This window comes from Brienomyrus brachyistius, chromosome 20 (assembly GCF_023856365.1).
Source record: "Brienomyrus brachyistius isolate T26 chromosome 20, BBRACH_0.4, whole genome shotgun sequence".
Classification (NCBI taxonomy): domain Eukaryota; kingdom Metazoa; phylum Chordata; class Actinopteri; order Osteoglossiformes; family Mormyridae; genus Brienomyrus; species Brienomyrus brachyistius.
The window spans coordinates 16948878-16975003 of record NC_064552.1 but is presented as its reverse complement, the minus strand read 5'-3'; the positions used below and the strand labels follow the sequence as shown (position 1 = coordinate 16975003).

Here is a 26126-nt window from a genome sequence, read left to right as displayed (position 1 = left end):
CAGATATTGACATTTTTAGATAAGTGTTACAGAAGTTCTATTCCAAATTACAAACAGCACATCTTAATTCCAGGTTGATTTATGTCCCCCACAATGTAATAAATACTGTTTTTTAATGTTGTGGGGACAATTTTCCATGTCCCACAAAGATCTGTGAATGCAATCCAAAATGAAAAAATACCAAAAGTCTCCTATTTTGTTTGGTTACTTATGGTTAGGGTTTTATATATAAATATATAACTTTAATAACACCCATTAATAAATACATGAGAAGTCTATAATTTCACTGGCATGTTTATTTAATCAGCAAAAATTAGATTATTAACAAAACAATCAAGAAAAAAATCATTATGTAACAGTTACAAACCAGTTTGTGATTACAGACTTCTCATTTGTTTATTAATGGGTCAATTTACGAATTCAGCAGGGGGTCAAATAATTATTTCCCTCACTGTAAGTATAATAAGGTGACTAATGGTCCACTGGTGCTAACGCTCATTGCTTGAAATGCACTGCAGCTTTCAAATGGAAGCCTGTAATCCGCTAAGACAAAAACCTGAAACTAAGTGGAATGTGCAGTAAATGAATATGTGTGGTGTCAGAGTCACATGTCATTACTAGGACTCAGAGCATTCAGTTAAAAACACATTTATTGGCTTTCCAGTTCATCCATCTAGTAATTCTAATAATTGTAATGGTGAGGGGTGAGCAGGGATTATGTGGATTATGAATTTGGCAATGTACTCTGTAGTCCCTCACACAACCAGGGCCGGAGAAGCTGTCTGTTCTCTCTGGGTCTCCTTCAGGTACTTGGCTTTTCAAATAGGTGTCTCTTAATTGCTGATATGTGATCATGTGTGTATCTGTTATGCAATAGACTGACATTCCATCTTCCATTCCAAGGAATTCCATTGCCTTGTGCAACTCTAAACTGGATGGATGGATGAAGACGAATGGATGGAAAGTAGTACATTTAATTTAAAAAATTCATCATCCAAATTCTACTGGCTGCTTACTGAGACACTTGCTAACATGGGATGGCAGTGTGGCCCAAAAAAAGTTGCACCATGGTACCACAGCAACAATACTGAAATGGCCTGAATTCCTTGTCATCTGACACAAAGCCTCAGAATCCTGCTAATTCATCCTGCTTTCACATATCACTTCAGCTCCCTTTGTTACCATCGCTATAAAAAGATCAATGCTTTTACAGACTGAGCTTAGTAGCTAATCCGGCGAATGTAGAACAGTTATACATGCATTGATGGAGGATTAACCATCACTCAATTATGCCCTCATATCTAACATGGAAATGCTCCCATCCTCTTTTGTTAAGTGATTCTGTAGCTGTGACATGCGCCCAGGTACCACTGGAAAATTACTAAATGCAAGATGGTGAGCTAGTGACAGAAGAGAAGGGTGACAAGAGAAACTGAAATCTGCAGCACACAGGGGGAGAACCTGGCAAGACCTTATCCTTTTCATTTCTCTTTTCCTTTGGATACAGGAACAGCTTTTCACTACACTCGCGTGGATGGTTTGCATGGCTGAAATATTATAAGAAGATCTCTCTGAAGCAGAAGATCAAACTGCAGGCTCTCTGACACACCCTGAGAATGTCAGCGGCTAAGTGTAATTCACTGGCCAGGGACAGGATGGACATGGGATGAATTAATATACATGGTTGAGGAAGAAAAATAAACAGCAGTTTTTGAAGGAAACAAATCTAAATCGACTGATATATACCTGGCATAAAAATGGAATTCTTGGCTATGCTGGTCCTAGCTCCTCTCCTTTCAGCACAGAACATACCAGTTTTCCTAGAAGACATTACTGCTGGTTCTGTGCCTTCCACAGGCCCTGCAAGTATGAAAAGGACAGACAGTCCATCATCTGTGTTTCAGAATCCAAAGACTAGTGGAAGTTCTTCAGATGAAGAGATCCGGCCACTGGTTGAGGCATATCTATACAATGGCAATGCCACCTTGCTCTCCCTCGTGAATTGTTCTAAAGCATATCAGTTACCTGGACGACAAAGACCTGCAGATGAACTCAGTCCCTGGTTACGCCCAACTGTGGATGCTATTACTAATGCTGCCAACTTCCTTAACATGATTTTTCAGGCAAATGACTTACGGGACAGTAGCATAAAGGAGGATTTGGAGTGGTACCATGCTTTGGTACGGGGCCTGCTGGAGAGCGATCCCCTCATTCGCCGGGTCCTCCTTGCTTTTGATACGCAACCTTCGGCTCTGCGGCCACAGCTTGTGCTCCAGGCAAAGCACCCTAGCTACAAGTCCCAGGACATTCTCCTGCAGGACCTTTCCTCAGCATGGCAAGACCTTCATGCATCACCCCCGGCACTTGATGCCAGCTGGTACGCTGCCCTGAAGTCTTCTGCTCAAATACCTCCCGCACTTTCCAAACGGATACTTTTCAATGACCTAAATACCTTGGAGACACCGAAATGGGGACGAGGAGACAGCTATGTGACTAATAGAGATGAAGTTCATTGGGCCAGTGCACCTTTTCTAGAGTGTGACAAGGGACAGTTCCTTCCTGACTGGCTACTCACGCTTTCTACTTCCTTCTATGGTCTCAAACCTGATCTCAGCCCGGAGTTCAGGTAAGTGACCGATCTGTGAAATTACCACATCTTTTCCTGGTGCACTCCTAATGTAAATATTTACTTTGACATTGTAATGAACCGTATACTCCATCCACATAGTTCTCCTCTGCGACCTGCAGTTTAGATGAACTGGAAACTCTAAAATGGCCATTCTGTGGGTACACTGCCAGGCACTATGTAAGCATATCCAGAAAAGAGTTAGATGGACCACAGTTATTATAATCTCAGTCATCCTTTTGAGGGGCTACTGAAAAAAATATACATAAAACCAGATGTTTTTATAATATAAGAGAATGCTGTATTGTTATATTGCTTGGATGATGTAAATTTAATACTTTATACCAGTCTTCATATTAAGTTTGTAAAAATGGATTTGATTGTCTGTGCACCTGCATAAAGTAACTCACTGTTGGCTACCCAGCAGTGGGTTGGCAATCCACTTTTGTTCGGGATAAAATTCCATAAAAGAACAGAAAGAATACTACCAAGAAGAATACTAGCCTGTAACTAAACATTCTTTGTGCATACTTTTCAATAATTCTGTGTGAATCTACACTATTAAAAATCTTTTTATTATTAATAAAACATATTTAATATACTGCGATGGGCTGGCCCCCCATCCTGGGTTGTTCCCTGCCTCGTGCCCATTGCTTCCGGAATAGGCTCCGGACCCCCCGTGACCCAGTAGGATAAGCGGTTTGGAAAATGGATGGATGGATGGATGGAACAGAAAGAATACTACCAAGAAGAATACTAGCCTGTAACTAAACATTCTTTGTGCATACTTTTCAATAATTCTGTGTGAATCTACACTATTAAAAATCTTTTTATTATTAATAAAACATATTTAATATACTGCGATGGGCTGGCCCCCCATCCTGGGTTGTTCCCTGCCTCGTGCCCATTGCTTCCGGAATAGGCTCCGGACCCCCCGTGACCCAGTAGGATAAGCGGTTTGGGAAATGGATGGATGGATATTTAATATATTATTATCATTAAAACATATTTAATAGTTTTGTAATGCAGATGTTTAAATGACTAATTGTAGGGGTTTTGACCTTTCTTAAACCTGGAACGTCCAGATGAAATGGAGCAAAATGTATTACCCCTTGAATAATTCTCTACCCGGCTTGAGGATTCACCAAGTAGCTGAGGGGAGGGTGCAAATCCCTGTTCCCATGTAAGCTGTTAGATTGCGTCATACATTATTCATTCACTAGGGAAATTCACACACAATCCTTCTTTTCAAAAGTCAGGTTTTAATCCAAGATAAGCTTCCAAACATCAGCCCAACTCCTTTCCACAGTACTCAGCCATCGTTGTACCATTGTTTAATCAACTATTATTGCGGTCAAGTAAATTAAAGGGGTTTATTGCAATATGAAAACATATACACTGCTAAACATTCTCACCTTCATATGCCACTACATGATGCCCTTTTCTAAGGGAGTATTCTACTAAATACTACTAAATAACTGCGGCAGCTGTTGCCAGCCATTGTTAGCTCAGTGGGGGGGAGGGGGGCAGGATAAGGGATATTTCATTCTGTCTGTAACACGTCAATCTGCTGGAGGAGTGAAGAAAAAGCAAGGTGGCAGAACTGTCAGACCATTGATACATATACCAATACCTTATATTATGCTTATTGTTCTATGGCCTAGTGTTTTTGGATATCACTCATCAAACGGTCAGTTTTGCACCTTTCGGAATTCACTTGATTGGCTGCCTTTCAGGCACACTGGCCAGGGAGTGGTGTACAGGTAAGGTGTTTTGCTAAGCGCACCCCAAGATTTTTAGTGGCCAGTCTGTATACTGCCTGCATTCAGATTGTTTCCTGTTTTTGTTGTTCTCTATAAGCAGCCCATTTGCTTCATCATAATTACAGCCCCAAACTACAATAAACTCCCCATTCCTTTCTCAAGTTATCTGGATGTATCCAAGGAAGCAAGTCTTAAGGCCCTATTTTCCACTGGCGCAAAGTGCGACGCAAAGTGGTTTTGCTAGTTTTGTACCAGAGCATTGCGCATTTTCACACCATGTGCGCACATTGTCAAAATAGCAAATGATTTTGCGCCAGCTCCTGTAGGAGTGTAGGAGCACATTGTCGGCGAATTGCTATTTTAAGGCAGCAAAATTACATTGTGCTTTGGACCAACAAAAACCATGTCTAAAGTCAGTGGTGCATTGTTAAATGTTATTTAAGTGGCATGTTTTACAAACACGCGGGAGCACGATACTCCTTATTGACACACTTAATTTATATACGTTTTATTGTAGAGCACGCCTGGTCCTTTCACGTAATCATACTGTTTAGTGAAACACCAAATGAAAAAAAAAATCATTCACACACACACACACACACACACACACACACACACGTCGGGTAAACATATCCTTATGGGGGCCGCTCATTCATTTCTAGGGGAAAAAATGCTAATACTAACTATGACAACCTTAAGCCCCACGCAGCCCTAGCCATATTTAATCAAGCAAAGTTTAGAATTTTTTATTTTTTCATTGGAGTCACAGATTTTTTGTTAAAATTGCGTTTGTAATTATACCTTTGTGAGGACTCTCCATTAATTTCTATGGATAATGCTTTAATTCCAACATGATGACCTAAACCAATGCCAAGCCCTAACCTTTATTTGGGCCCCAAAATGTAATATAAACCTAATCCACATACACACACAGACACGGACAAAATTAAGAGACCACAGCACAGTTTTTTGTTTCACTCATTTCTCACTCTACAGGTGTGCGTCTGTGAATCATACATTTTGTATTGCAAACTGCAGCCTGGTTATTCTCTCTTTCACATTAATGAAGGGCCTCTTCTTGGCTTTATGGACCTTCAGTCCTGCTTCTGGCAGCCAGATATGAACTGTCCGACCAGTGCACTCCACACTGCACTTAATGTTTCCCATTCCTTTTGAAGGTCACTTGATGTCATCCTCCGATTCATGAGAAACTGTCGGATAAGTTAACGGCCATTTCTGGCATTAGAATGTTGCTTCTGCCCTCTACCTGGCTGGTTTCTGGCCGTTCCCAGTGTCTCCTGCTTCATTTTATTCTTGTGTACTGCTGTCTTAGAAATGTTGAAGCTTGAAGCATCCTGCTGCTCAGTGCTGCCTTCTGGAGACAGAACCAGGATTACTTCAGGATTTAAAATTTAAACAAAGATCTAGCATCCTTGTACATATAAAATACAGTAACAATATGCTTTCTAGATTTAATACTTCATTTACTTCACTTGAACTCTATGTTCAAGGTTGTTTTTCTGTTCAGTCAAGCGATGCTTACCACTTTAAAAACTGAAATGAAAACGAAATGATCATCTATTTTCCATCTGCATAAGTATGAGTACAGACACATTGGACTGCAGCTTTCTGCATATACTATCTTGCGCTCCTTTTATACGTACGCACTCACAGTACAGAGTGAAGCTGGAGGTTTCATCACAGGGTTAGGCCATGTATCCAGTGACCCTGGAGTATTTCAGGGGGCTTGGTGCCTTGCTCAAGGGTCAAGAAGCCCTGTAACTATTCTGCCAAGGCCAGAGCTCAGACCAGCAACCTTCCAATCACAGACACAGAAACGAAAAGGCTTCACCTGCTGAGCCACACATCACCCTCAGTGCTGAGTTATATTCTGATATATTGTGCAACCTGAATTTCTGATGCAAGTTTTAGTAGCAAATAGCATTACATTTTATTGTATATGAATGAATGAATGAATTTTTAATTATTGTGTCCTGTGTACTCTGCGCCCAAACCGATAACACCAATTGCATGCTAACATTTTATATGCTAATGGACCTTTCATACAGTATAATCTCAGCTATATCATTATTAATGAAATGTGTTAAATAATTTCATAAACATTAGTAATGTCGTATATTGTGTACATCTTATATATTTTATATGTTCATTCATTAAAGTATCTAATATTTACTGCGTTGGATGTTACCATATGCAATCATCTAACATACAAAATCTAACATCTTGCCTTGTCATTCAAGGATTTTCCTTAATAATTTTTCTTAATAAAGTTCATATAATTGAAATTTGCATTTGGTCTTTCAGTTGTGGTTTTCTGGGATCCTCATATACACTCATTGGCCACACCTGCTCATTAATGCACACAGGCTGCTAATTTAAAGAGTAAAACATGTGATTGTAACTGAATATATAAGGACACAGACAGGTGAACATGGCTGGTCGAAACCCATGCAGTGCAGTTTGCTCAATCAGCACCCCCTCTAGACCTATAGGATTGACTGGCTCTGTTGGTCAACATGTTCAGCTACTGTACATTACAATAGCATTTCATTACTGGAGCTAGTAGATTGTATTGTATTATGTATGTTGTATTATAGTGAAAATTACACTACACCTATTAACACTGGGGTTGTATTGAACACTTTCAGTTTAACTCATTCTAAAAAATGTATTTACTGCTTGTATTCCTACTCCAGGGGAGTGATCCGTATAGATGTCAGTCTACAAGGTTTTGATGTGGACCAGTGTGCGCAAAGAAAAGATTGGTTCTCCAACACACATCGATGCAATCGCACAACCATGCATGTAAGTCCAAGATGAACTGATTATGCCAAATGAACAGACGTACTGGGTATATTCAAACGCATTGATCCATATGCACCAATAATAACTAACATCAAAGTGACTCAGTGACTAGTTATGATCACAATTGCAGGAATATAGATTCAACACCTGAATTACATTTTTGAATGAAAAACTTGTTTTAAAATACAGTATTTTGATGTGATGTAATGTAATCAAAATATAATACATATGTAGGGAAACAACGATTGAGTGGAACCAATTAATAACTTTAAAAACAGCCTTTGATTCCAACACTGGCATGGAAAAAGGTCAGTAATTGTTTTTTATTAAAAAGATTTCAAATATATTTTAGTCTGTATTTTAGTTTTCTTTGTGCCATGTTGTTTTTTAATATTAAAAATAATAATAATTTCAGAATTAAAGGCAAACAATATTATACAGAAAACTGTAATTTTAAACTGTTTAATTTCTTAATCTTTACAACCAATTTGAATGGATGGATTAAACTTTTACAGTTTATAATAGGGGTAGCCTAGAGTCTGAATCAAATTCAGGGGTCAGGTGACCATCCAGTTGTAATGCCATATTGTGCTTTTTTACAAATAAGGGTTTAATGTATGTGTAAAATATGAATTATTTAGAACAGCAGTAGTGGTATGAAATATATATCATATACTGCATGATGGTATTTACCTCGGTACAGTAAAATCTGTCATCTCTCATTTGATTTTAAAACAGACAAATTCATGCAAATTCAAACTAAGCAATTGGAATCCTTTTAAGTTGCTTGACAATCCATCCATCTTCCAGTGATTTATGCAGTACAGCAGTGTCCAATCATCCAGAAAGAGCCATGATTTTCATTGTAACCCCTTAATTAGATTACTAATTAGAGGACTGATTGGCTGAAGAGTCCTCGCACCTGGGTTTGACCAGCTGACCTGAAGGTTATCCCAAAATCCTGCACACACACCGGCCCTTTGCGGATAAGATTGGTCACACCTGTAGTACAGGGTCAAGATGTTGACCTGGAGCCTCTTCCAGGGACCACACGGGGATCTCTCAGGACAGAATGCCCGTCCAATGGGAAGCACTGAAACACAATGTACAGTTGTGCCAAATCACATGTGTCTGAGTGGCAGACAAAGAGCACCCCCACATAACACAGGAACAGCATATAAACTGCACACGCACAGAGGCAGGATGCAAACCCCAGCCAGTGAGATGTGAGTTAACAGTACCATTCAGTGAGCCTCTGTGCCACGGTACTGCTCTTAAACATTCAGTTAACATTTAATACATGTAATGGCTATTTTTATTCTTACAATTACATTTAAAATGGTATAAAGTAAAGGATAAAAAAATGAAAAACCTAATCCACTCCCTTTCATTTGCGTTTTTTTTTTTTTTATTATTAAAAATGTGTTTTGGGAAGCAAGGATATGATCTGCAGGATTAACAAGAATAATCTGGAAACTGCTACCCCTCCCTGCAAGGGGGAATGTTGTTTTCAGTAATACTACTTGTGCTGAGCTTTTCAGTGAGATACTACTTTTAAAGGTATGCAGTCTCAAAACTGAATCAACCTGTTGCCACTTCATATATAAACTGTAACTAGTTTAATGGAGGTTATTTTCTTCCAGTTCTATTTTGATGAGTTCTCATCGCAACTGGAAAATTTGGAAGTAAATCTTTCCATCCTTTGAACACATTCTGGTCTGGAGTTGGGCACTAGCTTGGGTACCATCCTGGACAAGATGCCAGCCTATATCACAGAGAACATATAGGCACACATACTGTCAAACAGTGTGGGCACTTTAGAGACACTGGGCTACAGGAGGAAACTGGAGTAGACACAGACAAAGGGTAGAACATGCAAACTTCATTCATGCAGAGGTGGGACTCAAACTCCCAACGGCTGAACCACTATGTCCCCCATGAATATAAGTGGTAGTTAATATTGAACCATAATTTAGGGAGAACATGTTTCAAGGGTAAATGCAATTTAAAGAAACTTGCCATCACAATAAGTGTTTAATTTGGTGCCACTATTTGTATGCAAAGAACATCCACTTTGAAAGACAAGTACAAGACTGTGAGTCTGTTTCAATGTTCTACCCCATTAGTACAACATGTGTGTTTAAAAATGTTAATAGTAGAAATGTCACAACTATCACGTTTGAAAAAATAGCCGCACTGAAAAGTGTCCATCCACAGAGCCCGTCTCTCATTGTCCACTCGCCTGGTTTTCTTTGCCCAAGGTGTGGAACTTCAGAACAGCTAAAGCATGGATTGATTTTAAAGCTAACAGTTATAAATCAACCAGGAATTATGCTGCTACACAACCTCGTGAGTACACAGGAAGCTTGAGGGAGGACAGCCCAAACAATACAGAACAGAGAGTATGGCATCCCCCAATGGGGGGATTTGTTGCCAACCATCTGCATCAATTAGGGTATCTGCCACACTTGGAAAGAAAGAGGTTTTCAAAACTGAGATGCCAGCATTTTAGAGTTAGCCTGATGAAGGTTCTGTATCAGGCTGGAGTCATGGATCTCCCTGTCCATGACCCTCACAGTTAACTTTATACTGAAGACCAAATGCAGCAATAGTCTGAAAGGCTGTTAACCAGTCAAAGCTACCGTAAGCCTGACCAAGGATGTCAAAGGTAGGGAACATATGGTGCTAAGGCACTCCTACTTCACCATAAATCCCTCGGTAAGATCAATACACAGGCGCATCTTGACTTTGTGAGATCAACTCCAGTAAATTCAGATTTATGCAAAGAACATCCAGGATACATAAAGTTTAAATAAATACATAACGTGTTAACGCAAAAAGGCAAGCTTTTCCGAGCTTTTCAGTTATTTAATAGGTGATCTTTAGTGTGTATTACTAGTATATTTTGGCTCATGTGTTTTTTGCTATAAGGGGTCTTAAATGGTATGGGAAGGTAAATCCTACTTACATAAATTCTGATTTATGTAAGGGTTTGTGGAATGGATTGCCTGTCAGTTGAGAACCCCCAGTATTTGAGGATTTTTGCTATAAAAAGCTCATTTACAATTCTCAAAAAACTGATGAGCTTTTAGATTCCAGTTTATCAGCTGTGGTGTAAAATATGACATAACAAAATGTCTGTAAACATTTGTGATCCATTGGGCCTTTTCGGTAATTTTACCTACTGAAGGAAATAATACTTTGAACATACTGTACAGAAATCGCTTCTCCAGGAGAAGGCATATGAATGGTCAGATGTCTTAGTGTGCTGAGGAAAGGAGCAACTTGAGAAGGCAATGGTGGCTAAACTATTAATTTAAAAAGAATATCTCACCAAAATAAATTATGAGTGCTATTCATAGTTAATAGTTACATGCACATTTTCTATTACTTTTTGTGATGTAGATTTATTCCCATTGTCCAAGCAGTGTGTGAGTGTGTGGGCCCTAAAATGGGCATCTTGTCCAGGGTGGACCATTCCCTGTGCCCTGTGAGGGACTGGCATCCCGTCCAGGGTGCACCCTGCCCACTGCCCTGTGATGGACTGGCATCCCGTCCAGGGTGCACCCTGCCCACTGCCCTGTGATGGACTGGCATCCCGTCCAGGGTGTACCCTGCCCACTGCCCTGTGATGGACTGGCATCCCGTCCAGGGTGTACCCTGCCTTCTGAGCTGTGCTGCTTGGGAGACTCTCCGGGTCCCTTAGTGATTCTGACCATAATTACGGGTCTGAAGATGGATGGGTGTATGGCGGTTAAGGCTATATGTAAGTTGCACCAATTTTCCTTCTCTTATTTACACCCAGTGTGAACCTGTCCATGGGCAGGGCTTTCGGCTTGGACAGTACGCCTGCCTGTGCAAAGAGGGATACTACAGCCTCCCACTAGGCACTCAAAATGCACGTAAGTAGATCATCTTGCTGTATATATGAAGTTCTTCATTTTAGGACTAGTTGTTCCACAATATCAAAACATGTCAGTGCATGGAGATGGTTTGATTCCAAATGATTTTATATTGCTGGAGATTCCAAGACTTTGGAGATTTTGTTAGTGTTTCTTTACCTGATTTTATACCTAGGAGTTGGGGAGAATGGCACTGTCAGTACAGGGGAGGCATTCTCGCCTCCTATTCCCGTGTGTTTGCCCTGCTGGCCAGGTTGTAAGCAATGTAAGGATGGAGCCCCTTGCAAGGTGCAAGGGACCTGGTACCTGCGGTTGGGAGTTCTGGCAGTGCAGAGCCTCTTTATGCTACTCGTACTCATCAATATGTTTGTGGCCTACCAGTTTCGTCAGAACAAGGTAAGGACAGCATTCCTTTGAAATAAAGAGTGATTTGAAATTTCGAATACTGATAACTCTCAAATCAAAATTGTTTTTTTGATCTGGTGCAAAGTTGGTTCAATATGGTTTTACATTTATTTTCAATTGTATAAGTTTAGGTCAAGAGTAAAATATGGTGTTCTAAATATATATTCTAAATTAATGAAATTTTAATATTAAGTCACATGGTGGTTCACTGAGTTGTAGGCACTGGTCCACAGTTCTCCTGCCTTGAACCCTATGGTTCCTGGGATAGACTCTTTATGAAGGTTTTGGAAGATTGAGGATGCCAGGTTATTATAATTCTGCAATTTTCAGTATTATAAAGGAAACTTGTACCACCCTGTGTGTATAACAGTTCAACCAAACACTGTATAAAAACTATCATTTCATTTTATTAGTGGCATACAGTTCTGGTAAATATTGCCATGAAATATTCACAATACTCAAACTATATTTCAAACTTCCTAAGTATTGTTGAATTAGTTTCATATTTCACATGTCTATTAAAATAGCTGGAGCTGAGGTTGTTTGATACATATCAAACATGTATGTCTGGAAGCAGTGTAAAAAAAGGCAGTTATTAAATATGAAATCATCCTCCTCTTGAAAAAAACGCACAATTCAGGAAGGAATGTACTCTTTAGGATATTAAAACAACTTAGAAGGTGTCCAATAAATAAATAAATATGAACATGAGCAGAATAACCGATAACATGTAAGAGATGTTGTTGGTTTTGTTTCAGTGGGAAGCGTAAGGACTCGGGAAGTAGGACCATGTGACACAGGGATTAGAAGGATTGAGCATCTTTGTGTCATGCAGGGGAAAGAGGTCACGGGGTTGCTGGATGGGATGGCATTAATAAGGCAGAAGGAAAACAAACTGCTGTTTTGGCTGCACAGGTTTTAGCACTGCCAAAATACTGTAGTTTGCTTGCTGTCTTAATCTGGGGTTTTCGTTTGCACTTGCTGCCAAACAACACATTCATACACATAACTTCTAAAACAAGAAAACAGGGCTGTCACCAGACTCAGCTCCATGATAGATAGCAGCTGTTACTCACTTTTATTTTCAATTTTTAAGTGTGTTTTATAGCGTGTGTGTATGTGCGTCTCTTTCTCAGAGCATCAGAGCATCTGGTCTGTTGCTGTTGGAAACAATCCTCTTTGGCTCGCTGCTACTGTATTTTCCTGTAAGTCTGAGGTTTTCATTTATTGTTATTCATTGCTTGGGTTTAAAATAAAATCATTCGTTTTACTTATGTTCTCTGTTTAGTTTGACAGTTGATTTGGATAACAGAGCCTGTTTGTAATGAAAAGTAACAATCCTTCTGGCTTGAGAGCCCTGGAATGGCAGAACCACGACTTTATTAAAAACATGATAGTAATAAAAATGCAGACTATTCTACAGGGTAAGACTCATGCTGGTCTGCGTTGCATCTCTTGCAGGTCTTCATCTTGTACTTCAAGCCCAGCACTTTCCGCTGTATCTTACTTCGCTGGGTGCGGCTTATGGGGTTCGCCATTGTTTACGGCACTATAACACTGAAGATGTACCGGTTTGTGACACATCATCTTCATCACCCAGCTTCACTCATTTCGCCTTATATTGCCTGAGGCTTTCTGGCACCATGGTGGAAATTGTAATAATATAGTGCATCAACTTAGGCATGTGTCATAACTGGAGCTCCATATTTCACTGTTCCCAAAGGGTGTTAAGGGTGTTCCTGTCCCGTACTGCTCAGCGGGTCCCCTACATGTCCAGCACACACATGTTGAGGCTGCTGGGAGTAATCGTGCTGACGGTTGCCTGGTTTTTGTCTGCCTGGACGGCGAGTGCGCTGCAAAACCGTGAGCGTAACATTCCCTTGCTAATCACCTCCAGCACTCCAGAGGGGAAGAGCTTCAGGCTGTGTGATTTAGATCGCTGGGACTATATGATGGCCATAGGTGAGCTTAGAGTAAGACGGCTGCCACACCCCTCATATCCTAAATCCTGGCCGGCTTTCATTCTATGCCAGGCTGTTGTATGTGGAAAATGCTCAGTTTGTCAAAAACATTTCAGCAGATTAATTATGTACATAGATAAAGAAATGTTTATTTTCATTAAATCTGTTTAGTTTTTTCCTGTATGATCCAATTCTTCATTCTCCACTTACTTTCTTTCAGTGGCATTTTTGGGGAGGAATTTACACTTTACTGTCTCTCCTTTGCAGCGGAGCTGCTCTTCCTGTGCTGGGGAAGCTCTCTACATAATTCTGTCAGGATGATCCCCTCTGCTTTTCATGAGCCACACTACATGGGCATTTCAATCCATAATGAGCTGCTTCTCTCATCCGCCTTCCACGCCACCAGGTAAATTTCAAAATTCCATATTCCACTCAACCTATAAATTAAGTGTCTTGTCCAACCATTCTCCTCATGCAATATTTTCATATTTGCGATATAAAAATACATCCATCCATCCATCCATCCATCCATCCATCCATTTCCCAAACCACTTATCCTACTGGGTCGCGGGTAAAAGTAAAGCCACATTCCATTTACTGTAAGCTGTGAGTGTAAGATATGAGATAACATTCTAGTCTTAGCAGTTGATCTTTAGTGGGATGTCTAAACATTTCATCTTGTCGTGATTTTTATCCTATCAATGGGAGCGAATGTTGTATCTTCTAAACACAGAAATTATTTGAAAGACCATTGTCTACAGGTGTTTCTTACAATTATTTCAGTAGATATGCATCTGTGGCCCAGCCCTCTGTTTAAAATTTGTCACGTATGACTATCACATTTTGCTGTGTTCTTGATTACATCACAGTAGACTTTCAGGAATTTTTAACAATGGAATGCATGCTTCCGTAATCTGAAGAATGACATATGAAAGATTTGAATGTGATTAATGGCTGCTGTAGGGTCTTTCTGAATAGTCATTATTTTATTGAATTACTCAGTGTTATGCTCATATCATATCCATCCATTCATCCATCCATTTTCCAAACCACTTATCCTACTGGGTCGCAGGGGGTCCGGAGCCTATCCCGGAAGCAATGGGCACGAGGCAGGGAACAACCCAGGATGGGGGGCCAGCCCATCGCAGGGCACACTCACACACCATTCACTCACACATGCACTCCTACAGGCAATTTAGTAACTCCAATTAGCCTCAGCATGTTTTTGGACTGTGGGGGGGAAACCAGAGTACCTGGAGGAAACCCCACGATGACATGGGGAGAACATGCAAACTCCACACACATGTAACCCAGGCGGAGACTCGAACCCAGGTCCCAGAGGTGTGAGGCAACAGTGCTAACCACTGCACCACCATGCTGCCCCGATATAAAAATGTGAAACAAAAACTAAACCTGAATAGCGATGGGATGTAAATGTATTAAAACATTGTCAGCTACAATCTCAATCTTTCCGTAACAGGTTTGCTCTGCCCTTGTTGCACCCAGATTGGATGTTACTGCTGTTCTTCACCCACACTCATGTCACCGTCTCTGTGACTCTAGGACTTCTGCTGATTCCCAAGGTAATATTCAGTCTCAGCACTTCTCTGGATATTTCCCTGAACACTTTCTAAAACATCACACAGCAGGCAGAGTGCTGCCCCTGAGGCTAGAGCTCTGTGACAACCTTCGGAAGGTCACTGGTTTGAATGTCAAGAGCGATCCTACCCTGTTAAACCCTTGAGCAAGGCCCTTAACCAGTAATTACGTCATCCTGTCTATGATGTTAATCAACATTCAGCCCTGCAAGGTCCTCCAATTTACAGAGAAATTTGAGGATTAGTGGCAGGATTGGCACTCTAGCCACCAGAAGGCAAAAAACACATTGGTCCATTTGGACTAGTGTGGGGCTGAGGCACCTGGGCACCTGCGTTGGCTTTGACTTTGTTGGCATGACTGCTTAGATGATCGCCACTGCAATGCCTCATCTTTTTTTCTAAAGTAACTATGTTAATTAATGACTATAAATACATAGAAAGGCTATGATGCCCCTAAAGAGGGCTTTTGGAACTGAATCATCAGCAGCTGAGTCATCCAAGAGATCAGTAACTTTTTAGAGAAAAGAAATCTTATTGTGTTACTGCTGATTTACATATATTCTAATGTTAATTTGATGTTAATTGTGTTTTTTTTTTCGGAGAAAATATACACTTACTACCCAGATAAATAGCTTAAAACATTTTCTTTGACTGCCTATTACTTTTGCACTGTACTGTATATACTGTTGGTGTTTCCAGCTTGATTAAATGTTTATTTGCCTATGCTTGCCTTTTAAGTTTTTATATATGTCGCAACCAATACGCAAGGAGATGGCAGCGGAAGTATATGAGGAGGAGGTGGGCCTCCAGCGCTCATGCTCGTATTTCAATGGCAGCTTTGCCTCCAACTGGAACGAGCACAACACAGACTCTGATGATATACGGGTAAAAGGTTTTACCACAACAATGTATTGTACATAATTTGTGAGAGTATTTTTTAAAACCATTTAAACTTTAAGAAAATTTATGGTATTTATACATTTTAATTTGAAATATTTTAAAACACTTTCGATGGCATGTCCGTGCAAACATTATACACTTCATCTGCAATTTAGCAACAGAAATGACCGACACTGAAATGCCTGGTACAGAAACATCTGAATGTATCGTGAATGTATCTCGATCATCATGCTTACATGTTTTTTTTGTTCTTTGCATTTGAGAATTTGGATTTCCTTTTTCTTCCTTCCCTAGGATGAGTTAAAGAAGTTGTATGCGCAGTTGGAGATGCACAAGACCAAAAAGATGAGTGCAAACAACCCCCACTTGCGAAAAAAGCGCAGTTCTCATTTGGGATTGGGCCAGTCTATAATGAAGCACATCACAAGGTTTCCAGGGTCTATGAGTCGCCGATGTAGTCGTGAGGAAATCTCACAATATAGTGGAGGAGGTAGCAAACCAGCATCATGCAAAAAGAAGATCTTGGAGTCAGGTAGCATCAGATCTTCAGAAGAATCATTCAACAAAGGCGTTCTTCTGCGCTGTAAATCCCACAGTATCTATGACCGTGGCCAAGAGCACCAACTATACGCTGGTGATGTTAAAGATTCCTCACTGCTAAACTCTTCCATGAGAAAGAAGCTGACCAAAAAAGCTTCTGAGAGCTCCGAAATAAAGTCTGAAGAAGCTGTACCATTCGTATACAAATCTGCCAGCGCCCACAACCTCTCTGCTGATAATCAATTACTGCAGCCTATGCCGAAGAAGCTGCAGAAGTCACTGAGTGTAATGACAAGCGACATGGATGGTTCAGCTCTACATCCAAGCAAGATCTACACAGCAGATGATGGCCAGCATGCCAGTAAACCAAGCAAGAAAGAGAATGATCCTAAACACAAGCTAACAATCAGTTCTCAGACATTAAATGCACATCTGTCTGAATTATCTAACAAGGCAGAAGCATGTTTTGCTGAAAATAGAAGTCACAAACATGTCACTTATTCTATTCACCCCCAAAATGGCCAAAAATCTACAGAAAGGACAGAATCCCCTTTAATGCAACATAACAGTGCAGTGGAAAAATTGCCATGTGACTGTCAACTGGAGAACATCATTTGGGTGAGAGAAGATGTAATGAGCAAAGACCAGAAGAAAACCAAGGATTGCACTGGAAAAACTGAGGGTTTGGACTCAGACTCAGAACTAGGCAACGCTCAGCTTTCTGCCTCAGGCAGTGCTCCTCATTCTCCCATCACAATCTTAGCACAGACCAAGGAGCTTCGGGTTCTGTCATTATGTGGTACCTCCAGTAACTCAACAAAGGGTTTAAAGCGAACTAGTAAGTGCAGTGGTAAGGACAACGGTATTTTTTCAGAAGAAGAGCAGGAAGCAAATGTGGAAATGTTGATATCTAAGTCTGAAGATAATGTGGGTTATTCTTCAAACCTCTTAAATTCAATGATGGACAATGCTGTAATTCTAAGGAAAGACAACAATGGGGTGTATATTTCTGTATCAGATAATTTAGCACTACATACACAACAAAGAAACACAGCCAATATTCCCCCCAGAAAACTTCAGGAAGAGACTACAACTGAGACGACAGATACTAAAGAACGCATGCAGGCTGAATTACAAAACAAGGCTAGGAAACAACAGAGTATCTATGAAAGTATATGCCCATGGGAGACTGTAAACTTACAGATGATTAAAAGGCAGACCAGCTTACGCACTAATATCTGTCCTTGGGAAGTGGAGGAAGAGCCTCCTTTCATAGACAGTAAGCACATTAGTGAAGATCAGGGTTGCACTGTACAAGCAACCATGACTAATTTTAAACATAAAAATATGGTTTCAAAGACAGATATTTGTCCCTGGGACGTTTCAGAGGCACCACAGGACTCTCCAAAAAGACAACAAAGCATTATGGCAGACATTTGCCCTTGGGAGGTAAAAGAAATCAACCCTAATTCTATCAGCATTAGTTCTGCTAAACATTTGACTGAAAGACTGCAAGAGGTAAAAAGCACACAAAATAAGGAAAAAATGCTTATTGATATATGTCCCTGGGAGGAAGAGGATCTAGAAAACTCAGGAGCAACCCAGGTAAGTGATCAGAGAAACAATGAGGAAATTCTGCAGAATCGAGACAGAGGAAAGAAAGAAATTATCAATGTAGCAGTTACTTGCACTAATATATTTATTAATGAAAATCGAACATCTGAGACAACTGTTAAAGCAGAAATATGTCCCTGGGATATAATATCCCAGCAGGCACTGCAAAGACCATCAGGGGATATGGCAGATATTTGTCCCTGGGATATAATATCCCAGCAGGCACTGCGAAGACCATCAGGGGATATGGCAGATATTTGTCCCTGGGATGGGTCAGATCCAGACACAAAAATACAAAAATCTCTACAGGCTGATATCTGTCCGTTGAAAAATAGCCAAAATGAAAATGCATCAGTCACTGAAAAGTCAAGACAGGAGACTGGTAATTCAGAAATCTGTCCCTGGGAAAAGCACCATGAAGAAACTCAATCAAATCTGAAAACTGTCAATGCAGAAGTGTGTCCCTGGGATGCTCCTGAAATACAGACAACACAAAGAAATCCAAGCAACATTGCAGAAATTTGTCCATGGAATGTGAAGAACGATGATTACTCTTTCAAAAACACCTTGGAGTCCTTTACAGGTGGTGTAAAACTGACAGAAAATAAAACACAACAAGAAAATTGTGAAAATATTTGCAATGGAGAGAATAAACAATTAGACAAGGCAATAACGCAACATAGTGAAAATGACGTTATCAGTCAGCAGGGAACTGAAGGAACAGATCATTTGGAAGAAGTATATTCAGAAAGAAACTCTGCACTGAGGGGAAATACTGTAGATATAAATTCTTGGGAATCCATTAGCACTAAACCTTGCCTTGTGAAACAAACAGCTATTCAGACATCTTCAGAAGAGGCAGAACCAGTACAGACAAGAGCAGCAAGAGATAATTATTCTACCATCATTCAACCCTTCAAGAAAAATATTACAGATCAAGGAAGTGTATGTTTTGACATCAGAGCAGATACTATTTGTTCAAATAACTGTCCGTTGGAAAGAGTCGACCTTGAAAGCACATCAAAGACACAGGATGGCAATTGTGCTGACATTTGTCCTTGGGAAGTTATGGGAATGACACCCACCGTAGGAAAGCAAAACTCTTCTGCGTGTGTCATTGCTACAGTTGAAGTTATAGTAACAGAGCCAATTGGTGAAGATGAGGAGTCCCAGAAACCTGTAATCGGTAATAAACAACAGGTAGAAGGAGGTCAAGAGCTTATCCCTCCGGCTCACCATGATGCAATATGCCCCTGGGGGGTCCAGGAGGAAAAATCGCTCCTTGAAAAGAATATAATGTCCCCAGACATTCCTTCTGGCCGAGGTGAAGAGATGGCAATAGATGCAGAGAGCGAGGCAGAGGCCTTCTGTTTCCCAGCAGACTTATAAACTGCAAATCACCTTCTACAAGTGTCTGTATTCTTCAGAACAAGACTGCCAGTCACAGAAAAGCATTAATGCTAATATCCGCAAAGATGCATGATCTTGATCACCTATTTGAGATTGGAACACTAACACGGATGCTGTCCTCCTTACTGTCGCATTTAAATTCATGCAAAATCCTAAGTAGTGCGTCTTCTTTTAAGTGTATAACCGTTCTTTTGCTTAAGTAATATAAAAAGTCAAAAGACAGTGTATGAAGAATAATTGGAACTTACCCATGACTTAATTTGTTAGTGGGGTTGCTGAAAGTAGTAGAGACATTTGTCATTTTTAGCAATAGAAAGAACAGAGTATATATACAATAGCCCCCCCTTGGAAAATTCCAAAAGGAAACAATTCTTTAGTTTCAGACTGTAGGCCAAGTGAATACAGGCTGCAAGCAGATGAATACTCAAAATAATAGGCTGATATTTTTTAATAAATAAAATTTACTCATTACAGGTTATGTACAGGAACATAATATAATATTTTTCAATATGAAATGTGCAAAAGTAGCCTGTGTTTTGTCATTGTTTTTTCGTTCTTTAATGTATAAAAAGCATGATTTGCATTGCTCTGTCATCTCTTGATACATTCATTTTTTTGTCATTGCTATACCATCTCTTGAGAATTGGGCTAAAATATCAGAATCCCTGTAATTTGAGTGAGAGAGGAGAGAGAGAGAGAGAGTGAGAGAGCATATATATGAATATCATGATATAAATGGGGTCCATAGATGGTTCACTATTATCTGTGGTTCAGGCTATCCATGGTAGGTTTTAGTGTGAATCACCCATGGATATGAGGGGACTACTGTACTGTATATATATATATATATATATATATATATATATATATATATATATATATATATATATATATATATACATGCATACATAAGTCTGGCACAAACAGAGTATTGCTGAAAATTCAGTATTGTGTTATATCCAAAAACCATACAAAATGCTTAGACCACAACTGAAAAAGTTAAAAGTGCTGAAGTAGCTAAACTGGTATTGTGGTAGAAGTAAAAACAATCAGGCAAGTTGAATAGCTCATTATTATTGCAGGTGATTTTGTGACATTGTTTGAATGTTGTGACATACGTTTCTCTTCACCTGATCAACTTATACATTTTAAACAGTCATTCATTGGGACCTATTAAAACTATGAAATCTATAAACAGATCCCTCTCATAATGCCATTCATATATCTGCCCAGTTTTATGATTAAAAGCAGGGTTTTTAGGCACTGGTTTTGACACTTTTTAATGGTCAAGTTGGGATTTGCAGAGGGTAGGGTTGAGAATCCCTGAATTAAAAACATTTATAAAACTTCCCTTACTATGTGGGTATCTAGTGTTTAAGTAGTACGACATTTTTATTTGCCATTTGTGCATAAAACCAACATTCTAGGCACATTGGAATTCTTGTGCTTGTTCTGTGAGTGGTGATGCTGTTCGCTCTGCTGTGTCTCAGATTGTAAGTACAGTTTTTGTGTCTGAGCAGAGAGTGAGCTGGATGGAGTGAGTCCCTGATAATTCCCTCTGCTCTTCTCCGACAGCGCTGTGCGTACATAGAATCCATGGAAGGGAGTTTTATCCCTATGATCCTCTCTGCAGTCTTCATGACTCTTTGCAGAGCCTTCCTCTCTGCCTGTGTGGTGTTCCCGTGTCAGACAGTGATGCCTGCGGTGAGGATGCTCTCTATCAGTCCTCTGTAGGCCTGAGTGAGAGGGCGATGGTTCAGGCCGGCTTTCCTGAGCAGCCTAATGAAATAAAGCCTTTGCTGGGCTTTTTTCACTGTGGCTGTGGTGTTAGAAGTCCAGCTCAGGTCTGATGTAACCTACAGTCCCAGGAATCTGTGGCTGTCGACCCACTCAACCTCAGGCCCTTTGATGATAAGAGGCTGTAGAGGGGGAGGGTTCTTCCTGAAGTCCAGTATTATTTCTTTGGTCTTGTCTATATTGAGGATGAGGTCATTCTCCTCTCCATAGACAAGAATGTTATGTACCAGGGACCTGTACCCCAACTTCTCCCCCCCCCTTGATGAGCCCCAGGAGAGTGGTGTCGTCAGCGTATTTAATGACGACAGAGTTACCCTGGGTGGAGACACAGTCATAAGTGTACAGCGTGGAGGGTTTTGCACTGAGGCAGCCCCCCCGTGGGGATCCAGTGCTGACTGTAAGCTCAGCCGACACGCGTCCTCCCATTCTCACCACCTGTGGTCTATCTGTCAGGAAGTCCAGAATCCAATTGCAGGTGGGAGTTGGGACGCCGAGGTCTGTCAGCTTCTCCATCAGCTTGCCCAGGCAGATGGTGTTGAAAGCAGAGCTGTATTCCAGGAAGAGCATCCTGACATACGTTCTGCTACATTCCAGGTATTGCAGTGTGGTGTAGGGCTATGGCTATTGCATCATCCACTGAGCAATTAGGGCGATAGGCAAACTGGAGGGGGTCGATGGCATCTGGGACCATGTGGTTGATAACCAGTTTTTCTAAACACTTCATGTCAACTGGTGTGAGTGCCACTGGTCTGAATTCATTTAGGGTGGATGTGTCCGGTCTTTTGGGGACTGGTATGATGGTGGAGGATTTAAAAATACGGGGGACTTCTGCCTGGGATAGTGACATTGTTGAAGATATCAGCATACAAACCTGCCAGTTGTTCCCCACATGCCTTCAGAACTCTGGGAGGGACTCCATCGGGTCCCACAGCCTTGCGGGGGTTCACATTTTTCAGCGCTATCAGGGCCTGTGTGAGAATCTTGAAATTGGGGCAGTTATTGTCAAGGGTTCCCCCCTCCCCACAGATTGAAAACATGCTGAGGTTAACTGGAGTTACCGAATTGCCCATAGGTGTGAATGTGTGAGTGACTTGTACATGAGTGTGCCCTGTGATGGGTTGGCATGCTATTTCGGGATGTTCCCTGTCTTGTGCCAGCAGTCTCCAGGATAGGCTCTGGACCCTGTCTGTCTAGAGGAGGACAGAAAATGGATAGATGGATGTTGTCACCCTGGACCAGTGTGTGATTCCATGGGTTAGATCAAAAAGAGAGTCCAACCTTGTCATATAGGATTAAGAGGATAGATAGACCTACAAAGAAACTGAAATATACATTATTACCATATTTACAGGCAACAAAAGTTTAGTAACATATTATGAACATTTAGGCATCTTGCAAAACTAGAGAAAATATGACAGAAAGCAAACAGCAGCGACGGATTTTATTCTGTGTTCTTAAATCAATTTTCTGTTTAACAGGGGCTGTATAACATCATTTTGACTTCATTACATTCCAAATAACCTACAAGACTATTTCTTTTTACAACACAGTATACAAATAATTACATCAGATTTGTTAAACTGTAACAGTAGTAGCCAGGTGTACCTAATAAAGTGGCCAATCAGTATATACCAGTTTGCTTCATCTGTTCTCCCAAAGAAGAAATTCATTAAACATAACAGAATAAAAAAACACAGTCAATTAAAGTGGTGTACTGATAATGAATGATAAATAATAATCAGTTTACATGCCGGGTCAGATATTGCAATATTATTTGTGATTATTTACAAGATAGAAAAACAAGTATATGACTGTAGAAAAGACCTGCAGGCCTGGTCCCAATCTTCGTTGTGCTGTCATTCAGGCTGAACATGAATTAGCCTGTTTAAAAATGAATCTTCTCTATGGCAAAGAGCATCTGGGGTGTCAAACTCCACTGCCTTTCCAGCATGAATTACTAGAACCTTATCAGAGTCCAAGATGGTGTTGATTCTGTTAAAGGGAGACGGTCTGTTTTACTTTTTCTGAACAGGATCTCACAGTATTTTTGTGAAAAAAATGCCAGGAATAGATTATGAAAAACATTTTAAGAATGACAACATTTTACTTGAGGCGGCACAAATAATGTAGTAGTACACTCTCACTTACTGTATTAATTAACCAGAAACTAAGTGTTACTTACATACTGACCCCATGTTCGTTTATCAATAGTCAATCACTAAGTTACTAAAGTTAGTTACTAGTCAGGTACAAATCATGAATAAACTAAGTTACGAAGTTGCTTGTGCCTCCTCAAGTAAAGTGTTGCCAAGAATTCTATTAAACGAAATTCAATACATTATTTCAATTATGGTAACATACCTATGAGCAATGGTGAGAACAGTTCTGTCTTTAAACTTCAGCCTGATAGTTTGCTGCAGCAACTTATCAGTCTTCTGGTCAACACTGGCTGTGGCTTCATCAATGCATAATACCTACAAAAATATTTTCAAGAGCTACATACATAAATGCTAAACTACATGAGATCAAACCAAACATAAACAGGGACTGAGATTGGGTGGGGTCTTATTTTTCATGCCTTCAAAACATTACACTGCAGTATATTGTGTTTTCAAACAACGTCTGGGCGAGTTTGAAACCCAGGACTTCAGTCCTGTCTCTGGCTCTCTGTGTCTGCATATTTTCCCCATCTTTCCACTTCCTGCATTCAGAAATCATGTTGGCAGCCAATCTCACCTGTTATAGTTCCCAACCCAGAGTCCATGACAAACTAGGCCTTAGAAAACTACCAACGGGACCTTGTGCCAATAAACAGTTTTAAAACTGTTTCATATTACTGAAATTACTGTACTGTAATTACTGCAACAGCAAATTGCAGTACTGCAATAATTGTGTACTGCAACAGCAAAACTATAATACGCTATGTTTTATGTATAATATTGTGCTGTATATGAAGTGCTGAGCAAACCAAGGAATCGCAGAGCCGAATGAAAACAACGGGAGGCGGACAGACACAAAGTTATTCTTTATGTTACTCCTTAAAAGGGACCACAGAACAAGCCACAAAAACACGAAAGGCATGAATAACAGGGAAACACGGGGAAGTTACACTAGGCACACATATGGCGGGTAATCACACAATGACTGAGACGCGCCAGGATCAGACAAGTACTGAGTACAATCATAGTTGAGGGCACACACAACAACCGGATACAAAGCACAAGTACCTTCACTAAAGAATACAAATCAGGGGCTGTTTACAAGACAAACATGGGGATGTATACATGAGCTCGCGAGACATGTAGATGCCACAGGCGCTACACTATTATACTGTTTCCGAATTATACACAGTTCAGTAATCTAATTTGTACAGTACTGTTATTTGAAAAGCATTTGAAACAGCTGTACTGTATTTCGAAAGGAAGGAAGGTAGGTAAGGAGCATATGCTTGACAGCGCATTGCTGTACCCACCACATGACAAACCACCTCAGGGATGAGAACCTAAGTGCAGCCATGTGGCAGGTGATACCTCAGCACCACACTAGTCCAAATGGACCAGTGTGAGGTTTTTTTCCGGTGGCTGGAGTGCCAATCCTGCCACCAACCCCCAAGTTATTCCCTGTAAGTTGGAGGACCTCCCTATAGGGGCTGGATGTAGATTAACATCATACCCAGGACCCAGGACAAAGCAATTGCATGTTAAGCGCCTTGCTCAGGGGCCCAACAGAGCAGAATCACTCTGGGCATTCATGGGATTTGAACCACCAACTTTCCGGTTGCTGGCACAGATCCCTACCTTCAGAGCCACCACAGCGCTGCCCCTCATGCACATTTTCCCCTGCTTTCTCTGAGGAAGTCGGAGTGGAGAATTAATCTTTGCTCATGTGCACAGAGGTGCAATGACTGTCCTGTGGATGGCTGCTAATGTGACTGTTTGGTCAGAGAGCAGAACTGTGCACATGGGCTCAGCTATGCGGTGTACGGCGGCATACATACCTTAGCCTGGGTCAGTAAGGCACGAGCCAGACACAGCAGCTGCCTTTGTCCCAGCGACAGAGACTTCCCTTTCTCTCCAACCTCTGTGTCCAGCCCCCCTATCGCAAGACATACTAATTGTAATTTAACCCATAGATAGATGGCTCAGAAAGATGCCTCAGCTGCTTACTTTCTCAATGCGTGTCTAACACTTGCAGCCCAAAGCCTGAGCCATGCAGCCTGCCCTCCTCACTAGCTCTTACCCATTCTCTCCACTGCCTGGAGGAGGTGACACTGTTCCAGCACATCTATGAGCTCAGCCTCAGAGTGGCGGCCACAAGGGTCGAGATTTTCTCGCACAGTTCCACTGAATAAAAATGGGTCCTGGGGAATGATGGCTAGCTGCGACCTGTAGGTAAAGTATAAAGCAAGAAACGCTGACATTTGGAATTATTTTCTGGACAGCAACAGTTTTCAAACTTAATTTGGAAAAATGTGTGCATTCCGTTTATTGTGTAAAAGTAATGCCAGCATTCATAAAAGTACTTCACATTTTCCTACCTGTGTATTACTACTTCTTACTTAAATTTTTACCATTTACCTTGTAATCTAGCCCTTCTTCAACTACATGAGATCAAACCAAAATATTTTACAAAGAAAGTGTAGATAATAATTACGTCCAGCCATACTCATTTGTCCAGTATAAGATTGCTAGAGACATGGGGCATACAGCATGAGACATCTCAGATGGGCTATCAGTTCATCACAGCAGAAACACAGGACAACCTCACTGTAAGGGCAAGTTAAA

At 40.7% G+C, this 26126-nt stretch overlaps 2 protein-coding genes across 2 annotated transcripts in view; one reads left to right on the top strand and one right to left on the bottom strand.

Moving 5' to 3' along the window:
• Positions 1 to 1868: 1868 nt before the first annotated feature.
• On the top strand, positions 1869 to 22862 carry gpr179 (G protein-coupled receptor 179). Its single transcript, XM_048988321.1, has 13 exons — positions 1869 to 2626; positions 7107 to 7215; positions 11021 to 11117; positions 11296 to 11513; positions 12659 to 12727; positions 12984 to 13093; positions 13246 to 13484; positions 13751 to 13889; positions 14964 to 15066; positions 15820 to 15966; positions 16276 to 16974; positions 21796 to 21936; positions 22821 to 22862. The coding sequence occupies exons 1-13, from the start codon at positions 1869 to 1871 to the stop codon at positions 22860 to 22862; spliced, it is 2871 nt and encodes a 956-aa protein (XP_048844278.1).
• abcc10 (ATP-binding cassette, sub-family C (CFTR/MRP), member 10) overlaps positions 22769 to 26126 on the bottom strand; it is an 18990-nt gene continuing 15632 nt past the window's right edge. Inside the window, exons 19-22 of the mRNA XM_048986830.1 lie at positions 25582 to 25727; positions 25340 to 25437; positions 23704 to 23816; positions 22769 to 23334 (exon numbers count right to left, since the gene is read on the bottom strand). Of these exons, the coding sequence (XP_048842787.1) occupies positions 23199 to 23334; positions 23704 to 23816; positions 25340 to 25437; positions 25582 to 25727 (493 nt within the window). The 3' untranslated portion in view covers positions 22769 to 23198. The remainder of the gene's footprint in view (positions 23335 to 23703; positions 23817 to 25339; positions 25438 to 25581; positions 25728 to 26126) is intronic.

Excerpts from the sequence above, each read along its gene's own strand:
- gpr179 (XM_048988321.1), top strand. The coding sequence starts at position 1,869 with ATGAAAAGGACAGACAGTCCATCATCTGTGTTTCAGAATCCAAAGACT. Across the intron at positions 7,216-11,020 it reads GCAATCGCACAACCATGCAT|TGTGAACCTGTCCATGGGCA; the intron begins GTAAGTCCAAGA and ends ATTTACACCCAG. Across the intron at positions 12,728-12,983 it reads CGCTGCTACTGTATTTTCCT|GTCTTCATCTTGTACTTCAA; the intron begins GTAAGTCTGAGG and ends CATCTCTTGCAG.